Source organism: Clavelina lepadiformis, chromosome 2 (genome assembly GCF_947623445.1).
Source record: "Clavelina lepadiformis chromosome 2, kaClaLepa1.1, whole genome shotgun sequence".
NCBI classification, from domain to species: Eukaryota; Metazoa; Chordata; class Ascidiacea; order Aplousobranchia; family Clavelinidae; genus Clavelina; species Clavelina lepadiformis.
In genome coordinates this window covers 20,467,493-20,487,859 of record NC_135241.1, presented here as the reverse complement: position 1 = coordinate 20,487,859, position 20,367 = coordinate 20,467,493, and the positions used below count along the sequence as shown (strand labels likewise).

Here is a 20,367-nt window from a genome sequence, read left to right as displayed (position 1 = left end):
ACAGCAAGAATATATGCTGTTAAACATATCATCAATTCTTGTTTTAGAGTGAAAAAATGTTTCTCTTTTACCATAAACTATAAAAAATATGTATATCTTTAAAAATTTGAACTGATAAGTAGCACAACAAAAATCAACTACTGAATGTGTCATTAGGTGGCGCCATTGGAATGCGTTCTCCTGTCTCTTCTCTGGCATCTGTGCCACTGTGATTACAAACACCAGTGCCAGTGGTTTACTTCTAAAATAAAAGTGGGATTTCGCTTTCGAACAATTCTTTACTTCGTTTTGTATTGAAGTGTTTATTATCAGACTAGTGGGAAAGCCCTTTTAAAAAATTGCAATGCTTTGTCATTACTTGAGCTAAAATTACCGAGATACTTTGTGCATTGTGCTGCACATATATGCAAATTTTGTTTTTTAATTTTGCCTGAATAACAACAACGCAGGAAAAGAAACAAAATGAGGCAACAGATCGCGATCCCCCGTCGAAAAGTGGGGACCGGCGGTTTCCCTACAAAGTACAACTGAATAGAACCTTTTTTGCTGTTTCCAGTGGTAAGCAAAGTTACTTTAAGTCCTATAGTTCAGGGGTGGGTATCGTATTAACTAGGGATGGGCCGATACGAACCCAAACCCGAATAGATTCGCCGAATATCGCGTTTATGGAAGATTCGGGCGAACAGGAATACCAACAATGGCGAAACCGAATACAATATTACTTATAAATTTACTGACTTTTGTTAAAAATTATGATCTAGTTTCACGACAAAGCTAAACTAGAGTATGCAGTACTTACAATGAAGTTCGTTTTCCTAACGATTTTGCTTTTTCAATCGTTTTTAAACACTTTTTTTCGAAAGAAAGCGATTTGTTTATCGATTAAATCATGTTACAAGCAAGACTTGACAACTTTTGGATGAAATTTTATTGTTTGGTTCTAATACGAATAGATTCGGGATTCGTTCGTGTCGACCTTCATGATATTTGGGTTCGCACGAACCCGAATAATCTTCCTCGCGGCACATCCCTAGTATTAACCCTATCTACACTTTGTGTGGCCGACCCTGCACACAGTCACAGCAAAACGTGGCGTACAGTTGCATTGTTTGCTGTAGAATCTTGAAATTGGGTGACTTTTTCTAGAGAAGGTTCAGTTATCTTTCCATATTTGTTTTATAAAGTTTGATTTTGTAATTTTTGAAATATTGTCATATTTTCATGACTTTGTTCTCTCTCCGCATTGAAGCGTATCATTTTCGTTTACTCATCCACGCACAACTAACACGACTAACTGTTTGTTCTCTTGTGTTCTCTCCTCGCGGTCAGTTGGTTTTCCGCACAGCGGGGGCGCGGCGTAACAAGAAAAACTTCTAGAAACATATCACTTGTAGAAATACTTAACTAACACTAAATGCACTTTCTTTAGTTTTACAATTAGGATGTATACAGGAAGCCAGATTTTTTCTCTACTAACCTGTAAAATCCAATCAGTTTACGACGTACAGTTTTCAAGTAATTAACGATTGAAAGCTTGTGTGCAATGTCGGCCACACATAGTTAAAATAGTAATGTCGCGCACCTGCGGACTATCGTTTCGAGTCTTTTGAAAAGGTAATAATTTTGCTTAGTTAAACTAGGCTATTTTCGATCTTAATTTTGGCACCTCAAAACGTTTGGGGAAACGTAGGACCGATGGTACAAAAGAGCTTGTTTTCATTTTTTACTAAATTACTAAAGAAAGTTTGAGTATTTTTGTTGTATAGATTGTGTAGGCTACTTGGTCGGGATAATATATTAGCAGACTCAATTTTTCCTTAGTATTTAAAGAAAAAATAATTAAAAGTAAAATTTAGTTTTTTATCTCTTAGTTCACCCAACTCAAGTGGCTTTGAGATAGACCAGGGGTGTCAAACTCAATCGCACCAGGGGCCAAAACTCAAAACTTATTTAACGCCGCGGGCCGGTCAAGGATAAAAGTTGATTAAACATTTCGTGACAAGAAACATGAGTTGGAACAGGCAGCGAAACAACACCAAATTTTTGATGTTTTTGACGATTTTTGACTTGGCTATTTTTGATTAATTATTCTTCTCTTACATCGGTATGTTTCATTTTTCTCTTTGCAAAAGCATTAAAGAATTAACAAACAATAAAGAAAAAAGCAGCCCAGATTACAAGCGTTAGAATAAATCGATTTATTCTGTCGTATTGTGGGGCAACTGCTGTGCTGCTGTATTTTACGATTTGTTATAATCTTGTTTCTTGCTTGAAAAAAGTAAGTTTTACTATACAATGATCTCGCGGGCCAGAAATAGTTCTATGTATAAAATAGCATTGCGGGCCAAGTTTTCATGTAAAGCGGGCCGGATGTGGCCCGCGGGCCGGGAGTTTGACACGTATGAGATAGACCATGTAACCTACGAGATCCAAAAAAATGTCAGCTTTTCTTAAACTTCTAGTTGGAAGCTGGTATTGAGAGCTGAGTATGTAGATCTATGCTTACGTTTCTACGTGTAAATATACCACAGTTTAAACACTGGCCGATCTCAAAAACATTGTTTTAAATTCACAGAAAAGTTTTACTTTAGTGAGGTAAAATTACATTTTTCTTTCTAACTTTTTAAAACAATATTCAACTGCTCATACATCACTAACACAACATTTTTTCATCCACGTCTCAAGACAAAATAGTGGTTTCACCTGCAATTAACAATGAAAAACGACAGTACGCTCTATGACTAATTGGAGGCTAATGGCTTAAGAAAATCAACTAAATTCCCAGCACTAAAGCATATACTGTAGCAGTAGCAGTCTAAACGTTGTAGGCTACACCCGCTATACAGTATACACCCATATCTATCCTATATCAGCAACGCCAGTAGCCTTTATCTCTGTACTGTATATTCATATAATATATTCACATTCATATGGCCTATAATAGCCATGTATGGCAACTTTGGCAACATTCTTGTTAGCGTCTGCATACAACACAAAACTGAACAGTACATGCAGCATCATTAACGCTATAATAGACCAGCTGCTCCAACACTGATTGCAAGCAAAGTGAATGTCGTCACGCATCAAAAACGTTTAATTATGACGTAATAAAGTTCTCAAATATGTCGCAATACAAGAGAAAATTGCAATATAACTAACGTTGTGCATACTAAAAGCGCTTGAATTTAAATTTAAGTCACGTGATACTTTTAGAAGACACTTAGCTATTTGCTTATCATTTACAATGCAGATTTCTTTTATGTTAGCTTTTTTAATTTGGAAAACAGTAAATTTTCGAAGTTTTTTTGTATTTTGAATAGATATCATATATATATATATCTATAGTTTCTCCACAAAACTTGCAACTGAAAGAAACACTCGGTTTCTTGCAAAGTTGCTTTACTCGAGTGAAGTACTTGACTCGAGTACTACTTGAGTACCATTTTTGTAGCCCTCGAAAGTATTCGAATACTAAGTTTCCAACACTCGGGTGTGCTTGATTGTTTTTAAAATAGTTGGTTTGGTATTTGTTTATCAATTTTTATAGGTTATTTGTAATTGTATATCAATCTGTTTTGAATAGGTTTATCAAAGTATAACTGCAATACAATATGAGCGATCGTCTATCCATCTATTTACTATTACCTTGTTCGTTTTGGTACCATATTCGCAAACCTTTTGATACCATATTCGATTTACAACGTTGAGTGCCCACGGGCCCAGCTTTGGTGTCGAAACTTTCTCTTTCATTCTATCGCCTTTTTCACTGGCGTATTTTGGATTGTATAAAGTGGGATAAAGTGTTTTGATAGATAGATCTAAAAATGCTCGTTCGCAAACTCCCACCCCCCAAAATGGGCGCGTAAAATATGTTTTGGGACCTAAAGCTCATTTGTCATCAGATTTTTGGAAAACGCATTTTTAATCAATTATATGCTATACGTTTCGTGTTCGTAAAGCTTTTTTTTATGAAAAATAGTTTATACAGTATGCTATCAGAAACGCATGGTCCAACAAATTTGTAGTTAATGTATTTATTATCATTAAGCTTATGTATTTAAAAGTCACACAAATAATTGCGTTATATATTAGAAATATGTACTCTACAATCAAAATAATAATATTGAAAACCTAATTATTCCATAGCAGAGGTATATTTCACGAATCTGCCAACTAATTTATTTTGGATCTAGATACATATGTTTCGCCTGCAAACGGCATCAGCAACTATTGGAAACCTAGTCAGAATTTTGTACCGTATTCCCTGTAATTATGTTCAACAGGACAATCGCAGAAGATTTCGGACGACCGAAAAGAAGTTTCGTACCATCAAGTTTCGCAACTTCGATTTGTTCTGCAACATCTGTTGTTTTCCATTCTATAGTTTTGAGCAAACCGAAAGTGCTTCAGGCGACAGTGTCACGTGAAACAAAATAACGAATTGCATTGTTACAGCAGGATGCACGCTTGTTCTCTCTTCGAGCTTCTTCTTACCACGTAACTTAACTTAACTCACGGCCACATTTCACCTGATAAAACCTCGGTAATCAAATGACGACAAAAGTCACCGTCGGACTTATACTGATTGACTAACATAAAAATTCGAACAAAATTTTCGGCATAATGTGCACCTGTGCAACATATTTCCAAAAAAGACCTCCACTTTAAGTTTGCGTATCAAACGCGGCCATTACGTGATAAATAAGCGGAACACAAGTGACGTATTTTAGGTAGCCAATAGGAAGAAGACACGGTATATTCCATATATAGTCATCCACACAGTGGCAATGCGTTACAGAAATCATTGTGACGCAGAAATGACAACAAAGCAAAAAACAAACTAGGCCTATACATGGTCAGAACAAAATTACAGACGCCACAACAACAAATTAAATAGCGAAACTTTGCCAAGGTTTTAACTCAGAAAGGTTACGAAACCGCCTTAAGCAAGGCATATATGATACCTTAGTATTTTAAAGCGAAATAACCTCAAACCGTTTTCATGAATTTTGGACGAAGGTTTCGGTGTGAAATCAACTTATTGTATATCACCTTTCCGGCACTGATGTAATGTCAAAGGCATGGAGAATAATTGCCTGACCTTGTGTTACCCACAATGTAATGGAATAGTTGAAATCCAAATCGGAATGAGGGAGTCGTGTTGCTTCTTGCATGTACAATAGAACAACGTTCTGGTAACTAAAATAATATACTGTATATTATCATAATGACATATACAGTCAGCAAGATATTATAGATATTCCGACCGACTGCTGACACTGTTTACAATTTTCTACGCGATTTTGATTGGTGATCGAATATAATTCTTATACTTTATTTAGGTTTTCTTATAAACTTGCCACTATATAGAACAGACAAAGAACTTGTAAACTACATTTCTGCAGCATGTGCGCATGTGAATATTCCAGTTAACAAATAATAGTGTGCCGGACACAAATTTGGCACTTAGTACGCAAGTGTGAGCTATCGCGCGTTATCTTTATCACGGTAATTGCTTTGTACAACGCATTCACGTGCAAGTGATTATGATTTTTAACTAACTTTTTTGGCTTTCATCCCTGCATAGAATATAGACCAGATTGTAGAATCCAGCTATATATATAACCCGCTGTCAACTCTCATTGTCGTCCTAATACGACTGGTGAGTTAAAACTGATTTGATGTTGTTTTGGATAACTGAAGCCATCAATTGATCCTTGGAGGTTCAAATGAACTATATTTTTAATGTTTTAAAATAGTTGATTCCGAATTGTACTAAAAGGAATACAGCAAAAACTTATAGTAAACATGTTTGTTTGACAAAGGTGAGATGAGGTCGCTTTGAGAGACGACATATACACGTGGTCTAACCACAGGACAAAACTTCATCTACTTGAATACATGAAATTTGTTGCTTTGAGAACTCTCTCATAAACCGCATTTAAGTTGCCGGCTATAATTAAAGTTTAGAACACTTATTTTTTGGTTGATAAGTTGCACATTTACCTGCAGTTTGACATCCTTTGATATCAGTGACTACAAATAAGGTTGAACTTTCTCTGCTGTTTTCAAAGCTTAAGCAAAATTTCTCTCAGTGCCGGTTCAGAGGCGTCATGTCCGTTATAGGCAATTGGCATACAACCTAAATTAAGGAAAATAAGCTTAAATATGTGGTCAGTTTGTTTGAAAACACCTGTAAACTCTTATGCTATCATAACTTGCATAAAAGCTTATTGCTATTGTACTGTATATTTAAATTATCGCCCAATTTATACAAAATTTCATTTTAGACTAAACAACAAGCTGCATAACTTTCTTAAGAAAATTTTCACATTTTGGGACTTTTTACAGGTTTTACACGTAGTAATTTTGAACCAAGAACCGAACAAAAGTGGATGCTGTGCATGCAAGTGTGGATAAAACTACAATGAAAGCTGGCATTTGATTTTAGTTATTGCAGTACGAGTATACATGCTATTAACGGTAAATTTGTCGTACAAATGCTCATTTAATGTAAGCTTGCCTTCCGGCAAAAAAATGATCCGCAAAAATGAGTTGAAGTTTTTATCTTATTTATGTTGTTGCTTTTCCAATTGTATGCACTGCAAACAAATCGTTATAGCCTCCATAGTGCGTATACCAAAGAGTTTTTTGCAATCTCAGCCAAAAAACCAGCAGATGCTTCTACACCACATGAACTACAACATGCGACAACAACGTTTGCTTAGTGTGTAGGTAGCGCGTGAACAAAACATGAAGGGTAACTTTAAATTTTATACAGGCAATAATTTTTAAACAGCGTCAACTCCTCAAAGATTATTGTCAGGCTAGAGATAAATCAATATGGGCATATGGCTCAAGTACGTGCCTAAACTTAATCTTGTAATTGTTAGTTTCGTATTTGATATCACATTATGGTTTTGAAATCGTATAATAACAAGTGTGAATGTCTGGCCATTATAATAATTTCATTTATGATTTTCACTTGGAAAACCTTCAGTGAAATGTAACCGGTCAGGGTATTTTTACCGTTTGAAAATAATATATTCGACAAGGTCATTCATCAATCTCAATAGTTTCAAAAAATTAAAAAATGATTTTGTTATTACCAGAGAACTTAAAAGCACGTGGTAAGCAAAATCACATTTTCACTTTCAAATACTGCAGATGACAATCTTTCAATATGCCATTGAAGTTTACAGTAAAATAATTGTTGGTGATTTAATTGGTTATCGATGCAAAAGCAACCACAAAACATACCTATAAAAAAAACTTATATATATATAGCTTATTGTGGTATATATTCTACCTAAAAAAGTTCTTAGTAAAAGATTAGTTCATACCTGTCAAAATACAGTTTAGGTAAATGCAAGAAACAAACTTTTATCAATTTCAATACAAAGTGTGATAATCACGTTTCTTAAGTAACTTTTCTTTCTCGATTGGAACGAAAATTGAGGGTGTTTATTTTCAGCAAAAACTGAATGAAAACGAAATTTATTATCGTGTTGACAATTCTGTAATCGGCTCAGGTAATGATTTCTTACAACTATACCTGTATTTTGTCTTGCTACTTTAACATTTCGCTTAAAGGAAATGATTTTTTATATTTTCTTCATTTGATTGTGTTGTGTATACTGAGTGGTGGCTAAATCCGTGCTGAAAATGCGTTTCCATGAATAACAGTAGTCGCCATGATCTGCGCGAAAGCAATTAGGTGCCATCTTAACGACTACTAAAAATATTTTTGTGGCATCACGTTTTTGAGAATCACATCCGAAACAGCTCAAGGCACAATTGGCAAATTTAGTTTACATTCTGGCTAGTACATAAAGGCTAACTGCGATTGGCTGGTTCTCCGACTGACGTCATTGCACCTTTGGTCCATCTTCAATAAAAAGGACAGCGCCTAAGCAACTTGTATCATTTGTTGTTGGTGAGAAACCAATAACAGAAGTACTTTGTTGGAAATATCTGCAAAGTCAAATTCGTAGCTTGGATTTTTCTGAAGAATAAGCAGCTACAATTTGCGTGCAGATATTTGAACTTTGAACGCTATTGATTCGAAAAGAATCTCCGTGAGTTTTCACTTAAAGCGTAACATCTACAAAGTGATCAGGCGTTGTCTCATCAACCATGCGGAATTTCATTAAGTTGTTGGCACTTGCTACCTTATCTGGAGCTTTAGGGATGCAAGTACCACCGGAGTCGGGAGATGATTCATGCGAGGGATATCGTAGTCTCCTCAGAAGAGTTCTTGTGCAATATTCAGCAACATATTTTGCCGACAATCCAAGAAACGAAGGAACAATAATTGATCCTAATCAAATATTTCCTCTCACTCCTCTTCAACTCTTTCGGGAGTTCTACGGTGACAGCGCTACTCCAGAACATTTCAAAGAAGCCATCTTGAAGATGTATTATTCTGATCCTGGACCATACGGACCCGCCCCCGAGGATGCTGACCGAATCATTTTACGTGATAACATTTACACTTACGCCCAAGCATCGAGTTACGAACTGGCCCGAGAAAAATTTGGTGTTTTGCTCTACCTCGGAATCACAGACTATGCTGTAAACTCTGCTGCCTGGTTAAACTCAAGATGCATTGAACCCCAGTTTATCGATGAAGCTGAAGATGTGATAACCGCAGAACTGGAAAGGTAACTTTAACATCTTCTTTTTGCTTTCTATAATTTTTCAAAAATTATGCATTGAAAAATGCTTTGAAAATACATACTTTGCATAAAAAATTTGATTTTTTAGAATTCGAAATGAACTCGGAGAATTTAAATTCGGGGCATTCATGGATTTGGGTTCGGGCACAACTTTGGCTTTTGCCATCGATGATACCGGAAGTATGTCCGGCGAAATTGACGCAGCAAAAATCAGAGCTAAGGTAAATAAATAGTTTTCTCAATTTTGATACATTTTCACTGGAAAGATTTCGATTGAGACTGGCTTATACCATAAATACAAAACAAACGTGCTAGAGCATATGAAATCCTGCGCTAATCGATTTTATCCGGTCTTGCTTTAAGGCAATTCTTCGACGCTCGATATACAGGGTCGCGTGTGAAATTGGTCAATTGAAAAGCGTTGCATTTGCAAAGTGCTCATGCAATCTTGAATCGACTTTGCCAGCTTCTAAAATTACTTATGATAATTAGTGATTGCGGAAATGTTTTTCTGCAAGTTACTGCTGCGTATGAGTATGGATATTTGCTGAAAGATATTCCAACACAGCGGAGCTATAGCATTGGTTCTTTGTATAAACTTAATGGAAACATTAACAGCAAATTATCGATGAAAGACAAGGATCTTTAGACAAACCTTCTGACTTTGTTCTGGTGCCGTTCAACCATCCGACGTGGGGGCCAATAACTGTCACTCAAGATCCAGACATTTTTAAAGCTGCAATTGACAGGTACGGATGCCGGTGTTATTCTCCTTAATCATACGCATAATGCGTTTGTTTTAGACGTTATTGTATGTACGGTCGAGCAGCATATAGGTACGCTTTCTTAACGTTGTTGTATGTGTGTTCGACCCAAAAGCGTAGAAAATTTGAAATCGTACAAGTTTCGGTATGCAAACAAATATTTTGTTAATACGAACTTTCTTTTTGTTAACACGTTAATGACAAAAACAAGTTTAAAAACTTTGAATTTTATTTTCATTGATCAACAATGTAATTTTTGAAAACATAAGCAGGATTTGAAAACTGTCTTGTATAAATCAGATAACTATTTTTCTCTGGGACCGTTAGTCGTAAAATTAAAGCTATTATACCAATTCATGAAACCTTTTATTTTACGACGTATGATGCGCACGATTGCCCACAGCAACAGCAACAAGCAAGTGATTGATTGTAAACAAGTCATTAACCAGCACCTAGTAGCAAACAAGACCTAAAACACGTAAAACAAGTTTTTCATGAAGCTTTAATCTTGCAGATTACATGCTCATGGCGGTGGACCCGACATCCCAGAACTTGCCATGAGAGGAATCTGGCTAGCTATTGAAAACAGTAGGGAAGGGTCAACTGTTTTCGTCATCACTGACGTAGATGCCAAGGACGTCGAACTGCAGGTAACGGCGTGGAAATTTCTACTGTGATAAAAATTTATTAAGTGTTTGTTTCTTTTCCTTTGAGGCTAAAATCATCTCATGATTCACTTTTTAAATTGCTTAGTAGATGTTTACATATATTTGTCATTAATCAGTTTACTGCTGACACATTCCTACCACGAGATTAGTTATTTACGCTTTGTAAACAAGATGCTTGTACTTTAAATGACAACTTGATTAATTATTTATACTGCTTGACTCATCTTTCGACGGTTTTCAAGGACTTTTTGGTGAACGAACAGATCGACATTAGTCACGTACACAACTGTCTTGCACAATAAAGCTGTAAGACTTGACCTAAAGTTACCTCGTGTTCAACCTACCGTGAACGCTATACCAATCAAGTCAAAAGTATATATTTTCTACCTTCTAGCTCTGTGACAAGTTCGCTTTCTTGTTTAGGACCAAATTGTCGCTGCAGCTGTTCAGAAAAACATCCGGATTGTGTTTTTACTAACCAACAGCGTTGTACAAACCCAGTGCATAAATTACGTCAGGTATGATTTCTGCAAACATTGAGTTTTTGCTTCCGTCAAAAATACTGTAATAACTTTAGATGTAAAGACCTACAGTATGTATATATACATAAGATGTATGTAAAAGTATATAAAATAGCTATAAAATTGATGTCACATGGAATTCATAGGCCTATACACCTTGCAAGATTTTTTAGATTAATCTAATTCACATAGACTTAACAAAAATAGTAAAATATAAACTAATTCCATCTTAATTAATCGTTATGTTATGTAAAATAATCACTCATATAACGATTAGTCAAACGATGCATAACTAGTTATATTTGATTAATTAATATGCGCGGTAACTTCTTAATGGCTGTTTTGAAAATTTAATAAGAATTGCAAATAATGTTGTTTATCGCCCTTGGTATAGGGATCCTGATCCCCTTGTGGAGCAAAGAAGATGCAACACTCCTTCTTTCCGCCTCGGATACGACCTTTATGAGTACATTGCAAACAGCACAGGCGGCAACGTATTGATCGTTTCAAAACGAACCATTTTCAAGGCGACTCAGGTCATAGACAGCAGTGTCAAGCAGGGTGTGGTGGATATTGCTTACAAAAAGCTCACAAGTAAGAAAACTTAAAGATTCCATAACTTTGTTCAACGAAATTTTCAACTTTTTAAAAACATTTTCAACTTGTAATTTGATAACAATACATCTCACAATATTTTGCCATCAATATGTTGCTTTTAATTTGTGCAATGTATTTCAGGTGGTCAGCAAAGATTCACATTCGATGTCGATTCCTCATCCACAGAAATTTTTCTACACCTTACTGGAGGTTGCGATAATGTGGCGGTGATGCGTGAAGAAACGACTTTGACCATAATGGTAAGTTGGATACTTTCATATAAATATTTGCTACTTGATGTTTACGCTACTTTATGGTAATAAAATCATCTATCTTTCCTCAGGATGATAGCAAGATTGGCGATTTATTCGAAGGTCGACTAGTGGTTCAGAATAATCACGGGCAATGGACTCTTTCGGTTAACGTACGCGGCAGTTGCACTGCAAAGGTACTTTTCAATAATTTAATCTCAGGTAGAAACATCCGGCTAAAATCCAAGAAAATGGCTTAAAGCTGTTTCGTTAGGTCGAAATGCTAACGTGTCGTGCGCCTCAAGCACTTTCCAACCCTGATTGCTTGTTATAATCCTTTATTGTGTTTCACGAAAGGTAATTGCACGAAGCACTTTCGGTTTTGTTCAAACTCTAGCAAGCCAAAGAGTAGATGCTCTTGGACAAGTCGAAGTTACGAAATTTGATGGTAAGAATTTTCTTTCTCTGGACAAAAATCTGCTACATTTACCACACTGAACATATACTGTTAATGTGAAGTGGACGTGATAAATATTACCATACAGCGTGAAGCTTGTTGTCGGCTCCCTAGTTACTTATTAAAAGTTGCCAACTCAAAACATAAAACATTATATGTCATGTAATTTCTTAATCAATTACGCGTCTGCAAGTTAATATAGCATGTTAGATATAGCCTACTTATTCATCTAATTAATTATTCTTAAACAAGGATAGTTACCGATATTGAAAAATTAACCATATTGAACCGATAACCAATTTCACGCAAGTTAAATATTTCTACTGGAGAGTAAAAAGTTTGATTAAAGCAAAAGAGTTGTTTCGGTATAAGATATATATTTATTAATTAATAGTTAGGTAACTTCTAACGTATAATACCAACAGTGTATAAAACTTACAGAATTTTTGCTCAATTCTAAAGAAATATCATATAAACTATACTTTGCAGTAAATAAACACTTTATAAACATTCAGCATAATTTTTCTTTGTTTGATAATGTATGTAATTGTCGCTTTGGATTTCACATAGATGTTATTCAAAAATGATTAGAAATTCAACCTAGTAAGTTAGACCACCTGTAAACCGATAATTAATGTAACTATACGTTAACACTAAAAACTGTTTATTATTTTTCAGCAAATGTTTTATAGCTTACTTAGCACAAACACCTTAATCGTTGGAAAAACTGAGACATTTAATAAATGTCTTTCTAATTCTGCTTGTAATAAATTTGTTTTTTTTCTTTGTCCTGAAAACTTTAGTCAATATTAATCACGTCTTGTGTTGGTGATACGGATGACGAATTTCTTGTTATGTACACAAATTAATTTCAGGGAGTGTTATGTTATTCAGGACAACCACTTATATCTGACGACACCGTCGTATTGATCGACATGTTCGGTAAACAACCTGGTGATACAGTCACTTCTGTAGATTTCGTCTCACAAGCTACTGGTCAAGTGATACAGACATTTAAGTAAACAAAAACGTTATACCTTGAAATTTCATCAAAGCACCGTTCCTTATTTTTATCGCTTCATCCATCGAATATAGAAATTAAGTCGTTTCACTCTTCGCTTCTGTAAGAGGTCATCATTCTATACTTGCAGCATCAATGACTCGGGGTCCAACGCATTTCGTGTGAATCCAGATACGAACCCATCCACTCCATTCTTAGTCGCTGTGCGAGGAACAGATCGAAACGGATTCAGTTTTAGCAGATTCCATGTTTCTCCAATTGAGTTTGTAAATGTGGCAATGGATTGCGGTGACATCGAAAACATTGTGTTTAGGTTAGACATTTAATTACATCTCATGAACACAAAGTGATAAAAGCTACTGTATAATACACAAGCAAAGTTCATTAGCGTGTTTTCCTATAAACATCATAAGCATCAAGTCCTCTAAAAAGTATTCAAGAAATTTCAAAGGCCACATAAACTAAACTTTCCAAAATTTTGCAACATTATCTTTCCAGACCTGGAGACACAGCCGAGGTCACTGTGTCTGTAGAAAATCGTGGCTCGGAGAGCGGAAGCTTTGTACTTGGCGCTACAGACTCACAACAATATGTGAGCAATGCGGGACCAAATCCAAGACAGATAACAGTTGGTGGAGGGTCCACGGGAAGGTCTAAGTTTGAGGTTACCGCTCCAGATGACATAGTGGTTGGTACCACAAGCATCATCACTGTTACTGGTGAGTTCGACTGTTGATGTTGTGACTTGACTGATACTCTGTATGGCTTGTTCTAAAACGGCATTGACGCGCTTATAAAAAAGAAATTGTCATTTCAATTAAACAAGCGTTTATGCGAAATTTTGTAAGTTTTTTAAAAATGCGTTTAAGTTTAAACCTTTCTCTAGTAAACATAAAACTTTCTCTTCACAGCCACAACAAGCTTATCGAGCTTCCTTTTGTACAAAACATGTCGAATAGTGGTTGGCCAACGACTTAGACCCAAGGTGGAATCTTTCATGGTCGACACCACGATCAGTTCCCGTTTTGCCCAAACTACATTGACTACAATTGTACATAATGAGTAAGTTAAAAATACCTCTAAGAATGACTTTCAGAATATCATTGACTTATCACCATATCATCATAATCACTAATAAACGTTGAACTACAATATACATTACGATAAAAAAGAAAAGAGAAAAATTTTCTGGGTCCAAAGGAACTGATAAACGTGCATGATTAATGACACAAAACGGAGAAACTTGTAAACTTATGCATTTATAGTATCATGCTAAATAGATGGAATACAGGTATAGGAGATAAAAATATATTCGCCAAACGAACAAATAAATGCATCAAAACATTTACTTTGTGTGCAGCGCCGACGTAGGCAGGGAGGCAGAATTTAGCATTCTTCTGCCGCTCGATGCTTTCATCACCAGCTTTTCTATGACAATCGATGGCGTCACTTATGATGGAACAATTCGCGAAAAGGAAGAAGCTCAACGAATATTTAACGTTGCTAAGGTGTGGCTCCGCTACTTTTGCAGTAGCATTGGTTTTATCATAGCTATAAGCTATTCATTGGTTCCGTTTTTCAGAATAGCTAAAAATTTGATAAAAATTTTCAGGTTTGAAGAACTTTTAACTGTTTTCAGGATCTTGATCTTTCGGCTGGCCACGTTGCTGCACGAGATGAATCGTCCACAGTTTTTCAAACCTCTGTCAACTTGGAACCTTTCAAACGAGTGACATTTGAGCTGAAGTATCAAGAATTGCTCTTAAAAAAGAATGACAAGTAAGTGTATTTATAGCTGCAAGATTTTGGTGTTCTTCATGGTGATACTAAATTTCTGATTGTAACTTGCTGTACATAGTAAGTAAAACATATAGAGTTACTGTTAATAAAATATTTTTATTAAAATCTATGTTATTAATGTTGGATAACTTAAATTTAATTTGGATGTCATCCAAAACAGTTAAATCAAAAATTCTGTAATTACAGACTCCATCAATGTGTTGGTATTAGCGAAGAGTTTGATATTATAGTATATGTTCTTTAAGATACACGTATGGGGTGTCAGTTCAAATGCTTCAGCCTGTGCAAGAATTTCGAATCGATGTGTCAATATGCGAAGGAGAAGATCTTCTGTTTGTCAATGTACCAGGCTTTGAAACTGAACAAAGCAGCATTCCTGAACCAATCGCACTCCCAGGTGTCGCAGTCACCAGACAAGCGTAAGTTCAGAAACATTGACTTTTTGTGTACACTGTTGTTTTGCATCTTCTCTGATATGTTTGTTTGCCTTAAATTATTATCCACTATGTTAAAAAACTCGGTGTCGCTGCCCGAAAATAATCGTACATTTACTTCTTAACAAGCTAGTTATGACAAATAACCCTTTCAACCAAAATAAACTAAGTAAATTGTTATGTGAAATTTAGAAACACAGCTCAAGTGAGTTACGCTCCAACACGTGACCAGCAAACCATCTTCTCACCGCTTGGTTTAAGTGGGAGGTTTGTGGTTGAGTATGACGTAGTCAGGGAATCTGCCACAAGCGAACTTCTTATTGCTGGAGAGTAAGAAAACCAACACTTTAAAGTTTTATATTAATACTTTCTAAGCCTTTTAACAATTTCTGTGAATTAGTTTAGCAGCGTAAGCCGAAATCAGAAGACCTATTCTGCTTAGATAAAACTTTCTTAATTATTGAAATATGTGTCAAATTGCATTGCAATCCACTTTTTATTATGATGACAACGTTTTCAGATATTTTGTGCATTTCATTGAGCCTTCGCTTGACCCGATGCCAAAACGTGTTGTCTTTGCACTCGATGTATCTGGGTCAATGTTTGGTCACAAACTTAAACAGCTGAGACTGGCAATGTCAAATATTCTCAATCAATTTCGTCCAGATGTAAGTATATTGATATTAATCTGTTTCGTTAATAACTAATTTATTATTTTCTGTTAAAGAAATAATAAATTTTTTTAAATATATATGATTTTTGTGAGTTTTCATCTTCATGAAATTTAGTTTTTGGTATTGTTTTTATTTCACAGGACCAGTTCTCTATCATAGTGTTCAATAGTTCGGTGACGCGATGGGAACCGGAAGGACTTTCCACGACTTTAGCTCCTGCAACTCCCACTTACGTAAGCCAAGCAAAATCCTTCCTTGATGAGGTGATGGCTCGCGGAGGAACTGACATCCTTCAAGCTGCTCAAGCCGCCATCAACATGTTGTCAGTGGCTGTTGAAGAGAGCTCAGCAGGTATTTTATTTACATTTCAAAAGAAAATATAGAATAGGTTGTAACTAGCTTATAACTGATTTTGGATACAGAACATGGTTTTATCTCTAGTTTTCGGCTGCTACAGCAACGTATGCATCGGTAACTTCCGACGACTTTTTGTTAATTTGTGTCAAAGATTTTTTTTGCGTTATCTTTTCCACTGAAAAAGATTTGAAGGCATTTTAGTTCCTTTTTTATTTATACTGTTTGTTTTTGTAGATTCAGCTTTAGGTGGACTTGAAGCTTCCAACCCAGCGGCCGATTACGTCATACTTTTAACTGACGGACGATCAAACGAAGGAGTGAGCGAAGCCAAAGACATACAAGCAGGAATCGTTGAAGACAATCAGTAAATATTTTCTAAATGCTCAATGTTATAATCACTATCAACGTTTACTTAGTTTGCGATTAAAAACTGGCGAAAGAAATGATTTAACAAATAACTGATATTTTAGGGGCCGATTCGGAATCCACACGGTCGGGTTTGGTACCTTAGTTGATGCCAAAATGCTGAGAAAGATTGCTGCCCAAAATAAGGGTACTTCGGCTCAAATTTTCGTTGACATAGATACGCACACACAGGTAAAAAAGCACAAACTATCAGTCTAAAAAGCAATAAAATTTTTGATATGAGTATCTAATAGTCAGTGCATAGTTAGTTTATCAATTCTTTACTTATTACCACACTAAAACTGTAGATTACGCAGGATATGTTTATTGCTGTTGCAAGTTGGAAAGATCAGTTTTCGACTCGGTAGCTTAGTGGTTCGAAAACAAATGTGGCTTGTGTTCGATATTCAGTGGCGCCATAACGTTGAAATGCCTTTGGGTAAGGCATTAACGACATTTGCTCCCATTCAGTGGACCTGATGGACAGTTCTAAATTTAGGCTATATTATATAAAAAAATCCAAACAAAAAACAAAATGAAAAATGTATGCCAATCGGAACTTCCACAAAGGCTAGCTCGGTAACTGGGGCTCGCGTGATGGAAGTCACCGCCGGGTGTCGTGCAAGGATTTTCGTGCAGTCCGAGGATAAAGCATACCATACCATATCATCATGGTTGAAAATAGTTTTTTTTTCTTTATAACTTTATAAGTGGCTTATTTTATGTTATGATACATTGTTTCTTTTCTTGGTCGAAATGCAATTCCTAAGCAATTTGATTCCTCTCATTTCGGCGATAAGAGGCCTTGTACGATACTGCGTAAATAACGACAAACTTGATAATGTTATATCTAACAGTACGTTACAATCTCTATGTCCAGATGGTGGATTTCTTCTCAGCAATTTCCAGACCTGTACTGACAAACGTCACAGTTCAGTATCCGGTCGACACTGTCCGGAAATCGAGCGAAACCTTTTTTGATGCGACTTTTACTGACTCCGAAATTATCATTGCCGGAAGATTTGGAGCTGAATTTGTTATAGAAAATACGAGACCGCGTAGGAGGCGGGATCTTTCTTTTGAATCACTCGCGTTTACTTTTTCTGGTACGGCATCAATTGTTTTCTTTGTTTTCTTTTTAATTACTATATAATCCTTATATATAGACTATCATGCAAATTGACTGGAGAATGTATATGAGAAAAATCGCATTACACTTGCAAACTGATAATGATTCATGGAAAAAATGTTTTACTTTTCATTAATTGGTACTTTTTCATAGGGCGAGACAGGAAAGACAGAAGAAGTATTCCTGAAACTTCCGTTCCTCGTAATCTGGCCGACTTATGCACAGCAGCCGAATTCCAAGTAAGTGTACAATACATGTAGTCTCACATTATATGTTAAAGTAGAAATATTTAATAATCCATATTATTGTATTATTATATAATTGTATTATATACTATTGTAACTTCAAACAGATTCTCAATTTTGCCCAACGTCTAAACACCTTTTTGGAATTGAAAAACTTGTTGAGACGAATTGATGCGACCACAAATAGCACGGAAGAAGAAATCCTTCGAAATGAAACTCTCCAGCTTTCACTCACGTCAGTATAAAAGTATTTGATCTTTTTCTGTTGTTTGTAGAAATATTCAATATCCTGGAATCTATACGACTAATAGTGTAGTTGTAAAATTCTTGCTTTCAACTCTCCCGAAGCTATATCATGTTTATATGCTGGTTATGTTAGCATAAGTTCAGTCGTGTAACAGATTATCTACTTTCTCCAAAATAAAATAACTGTGATTTGGATTAAGCATTATTCGTGTTTCATACAGCAACAAGTTTGTTACTCCTGGTATAACTGCACTGATCGTGTTGAAACCGGATGATCTGAAAGAAGTAGAAGACACGATCGAAGCCACCAGCACTGTTGCTCCAACTACTACCGTTCCGACAACTGCAAGAGCAAGTTCGGGAGGTTCCAGTGGTGGAAGAGTAAGACCTACTCAACCTCCAAGGCGTTTTCATGTCTTTGGCGATCCACACGTCATCGTTGACCTTGACGATGAGTTGACGATTTGCTTTAACTGGCATGGCGGTAATAACCAAGTGAGTTTTCTGAAAAAAAAAATGCAAAATTCCTGAAATTTCCGCTTAATGCCAAAGATAATTTGTTTTCTTAAAGTTGAACTTTATATGTTATATAGTCCTATATATAGCATATATAGTCTTTGCTACAAAGCATTATTGAACTTCATTTTTATTGTAGTACTACAATCTTCTTTACGACAACGGTACCGGCATTACGGTCAACGCCAAACTAGCGAAAGTGCCACCAAGCGTCAGTCTCAAGCATAACACATACGTTGAACATCTAGGCCTTGTCTTTAGAAAACAAAATGTGACAGTAGATGTAAGTTACGGCAAGTTACAGAGAATCAGTATACTCAATATTTTTAGGAACTTTCTATCAACTCAGCTGTTCCGTTTTTTTTTAGATTGACGTCAAAGGAATTAAAATAACTGCTGGTCGTAACAAGCCTCGTCGGTTGCCCATGAATAAAAAAAGATCGATCTCAGTTCGAGGAATAAGATTTGACATTGCTCCGCTGTCAGATAACATGGGCTCAGTTGAGATTACTGTCAATCCAAAAATTCAGTTCAAGGTAATCAATGTTAAAAAATGTAGTTTATTTGAATAATATTTGGTGATATCTTTGTGAAAACCTCGGTTTAAAATGGATAAGCTAATTGTTGTGGTAATACAGTTATGAGACAAGATGCTTGCTTCAACAGATATTGGCTCGAATAAATTCGGCAAACAATGACATTACAAATCACTTGGATTTCTCAATAACACGAATGGAAGGTCTTTCAAGACACATCTCCGGTTTGCTTGGGCAATTACCTCTGGATGAAAAGAAAAATAAGAAGCGTTTCAAGATGTCATTTATGGACACCAGCAAAGGTCTTCTCACTTTCAAGTAAGATGAGATTTTATTGCAGCATTTCTTCTTGCTGGTAATGATTTTATCGAACCATTTTACTTAACGCACTCCAATATATTTGAAGTAAAACGTTTAACCTACTTCATGATAGAACTATGTTGTAATATACCAATGTATTCAATAACACTTCGTCGATAAAAATGATATGTAATGCTTAGCAATGCTGATGGGCTTTGACTTTAAACTGATTTCTGTTTTGTAGGCACAATGTAGTGAAAGTGAAGAACAAGAATATGTATGACAGCTATGTGCAGAGCCACGTCCAATGTTGGTACTTGGACCATCCCAGTGATCTGACCGGCCATACAGAAAATGAGTATTTAGTCGCCAAACTATTTGACCAACCAGTTTCTAAGTCGTCGTAATTATTTCCAACTTTCCAATATTACCCTAAAATCATGTTAATGATAAATCTAAATATTACTGTACAAATTTTCCTAAAAGTTGTCGCAAATGATTTCATGCATAATCACTCCAAATAAAACGAAAGAAAGAAAGTTTTGTGCAATGGAGTTTTGAAGTGTCGTTATAAATTTTTCTTAGTGGTTAGGAGTTTTGTTAAGGGCTAATTATGTAAGCAAGAGCTATTATACTATACGAAAAATAGCATGTACTTTACATCCAAGCAGTGGCGTAGCAGCCATCTAGATATTCTGGATTTATTCAGGGATGGCAGGTTCCGAGAAAGGCGGCAAAACTTAAAACGCAACGCATTATACCGTAAAA

General features: G+C 35.8%; 1 protein-coding gene across 1 annotated transcript; it reads left to right on the top strand.

Annotated features, from left to right (window-relative positions):
- The first annotated feature begins 7,921 nt into the window (after positions 1-7,921).
- LOC143445122 (inter-alpha-trypsin inhibitor heavy chain H3-like) lies at positions 7,922-20,138 on the top strand. Its single transcript, XM_076944002.1, has 29 exons — positions 7,922-8,663; positions 8,767-8,899; positions 9,297-9,427; positions 9,957-10,092; positions 10,534-10,628; positions 11,026-11,225; positions 11,370-11,488; positions 11,572-11,676; positions 11,837-11,927; positions 12,831-12,954; positions 13,088-13,270; positions 13,456-13,676; positions 13,869-14,019; positions 14,318-14,465; positions 14,597-14,736; positions 15,003-15,176; positions 15,384-15,521; positions 15,712-15,859; positions 16,006-16,216; positions 16,457-16,586; positions 16,693-16,819; positions 17,508-17,733; positions 17,910-17,995; positions 18,109-18,236; positions 18,469-18,742; positions 18,903-19,046; positions 19,132-19,299; positions 19,430-19,617; positions 19,844-20,138. Exons 1-29 carry the CDS (start codon positions 8,137-8,139, stop codon positions 20,004-20,006), a joined length of 4,809 nt encoding a protein of 1,602 aa, XP_076800117.1. The 5' UTR covers positions 7,922-8,136; the 3' UTR covers positions 20,007-20,138.
- Positions 20,139-20,367: the final 229 nt, after the last annotated feature.

Excerpts from the sequence above, each read along its gene's own strand:
- LOC143445122 (XM_076944002.1), top strand. The coding sequence starts at position 8,137 with ATGCGGAATTTCATTAAGTTGTTGGCACTTGCTACCTTATCTGGAGCT. Across the intron at positions 13,677-13,868 it reads AAGCATCATCACTGTTACTG|CCACAACAAGCTTATCGAGC; the intron begins GTGAGTTCGACT and ends TTCTCTTCACAG. Across the intron at positions 14,737-15,002 it reads CTCTTAAAAAAGAATGACAA|ATACACGTATGGGGTGTCAG; the intron begins GTAAGTGTATTT and ends ATGTTCTTTAAG.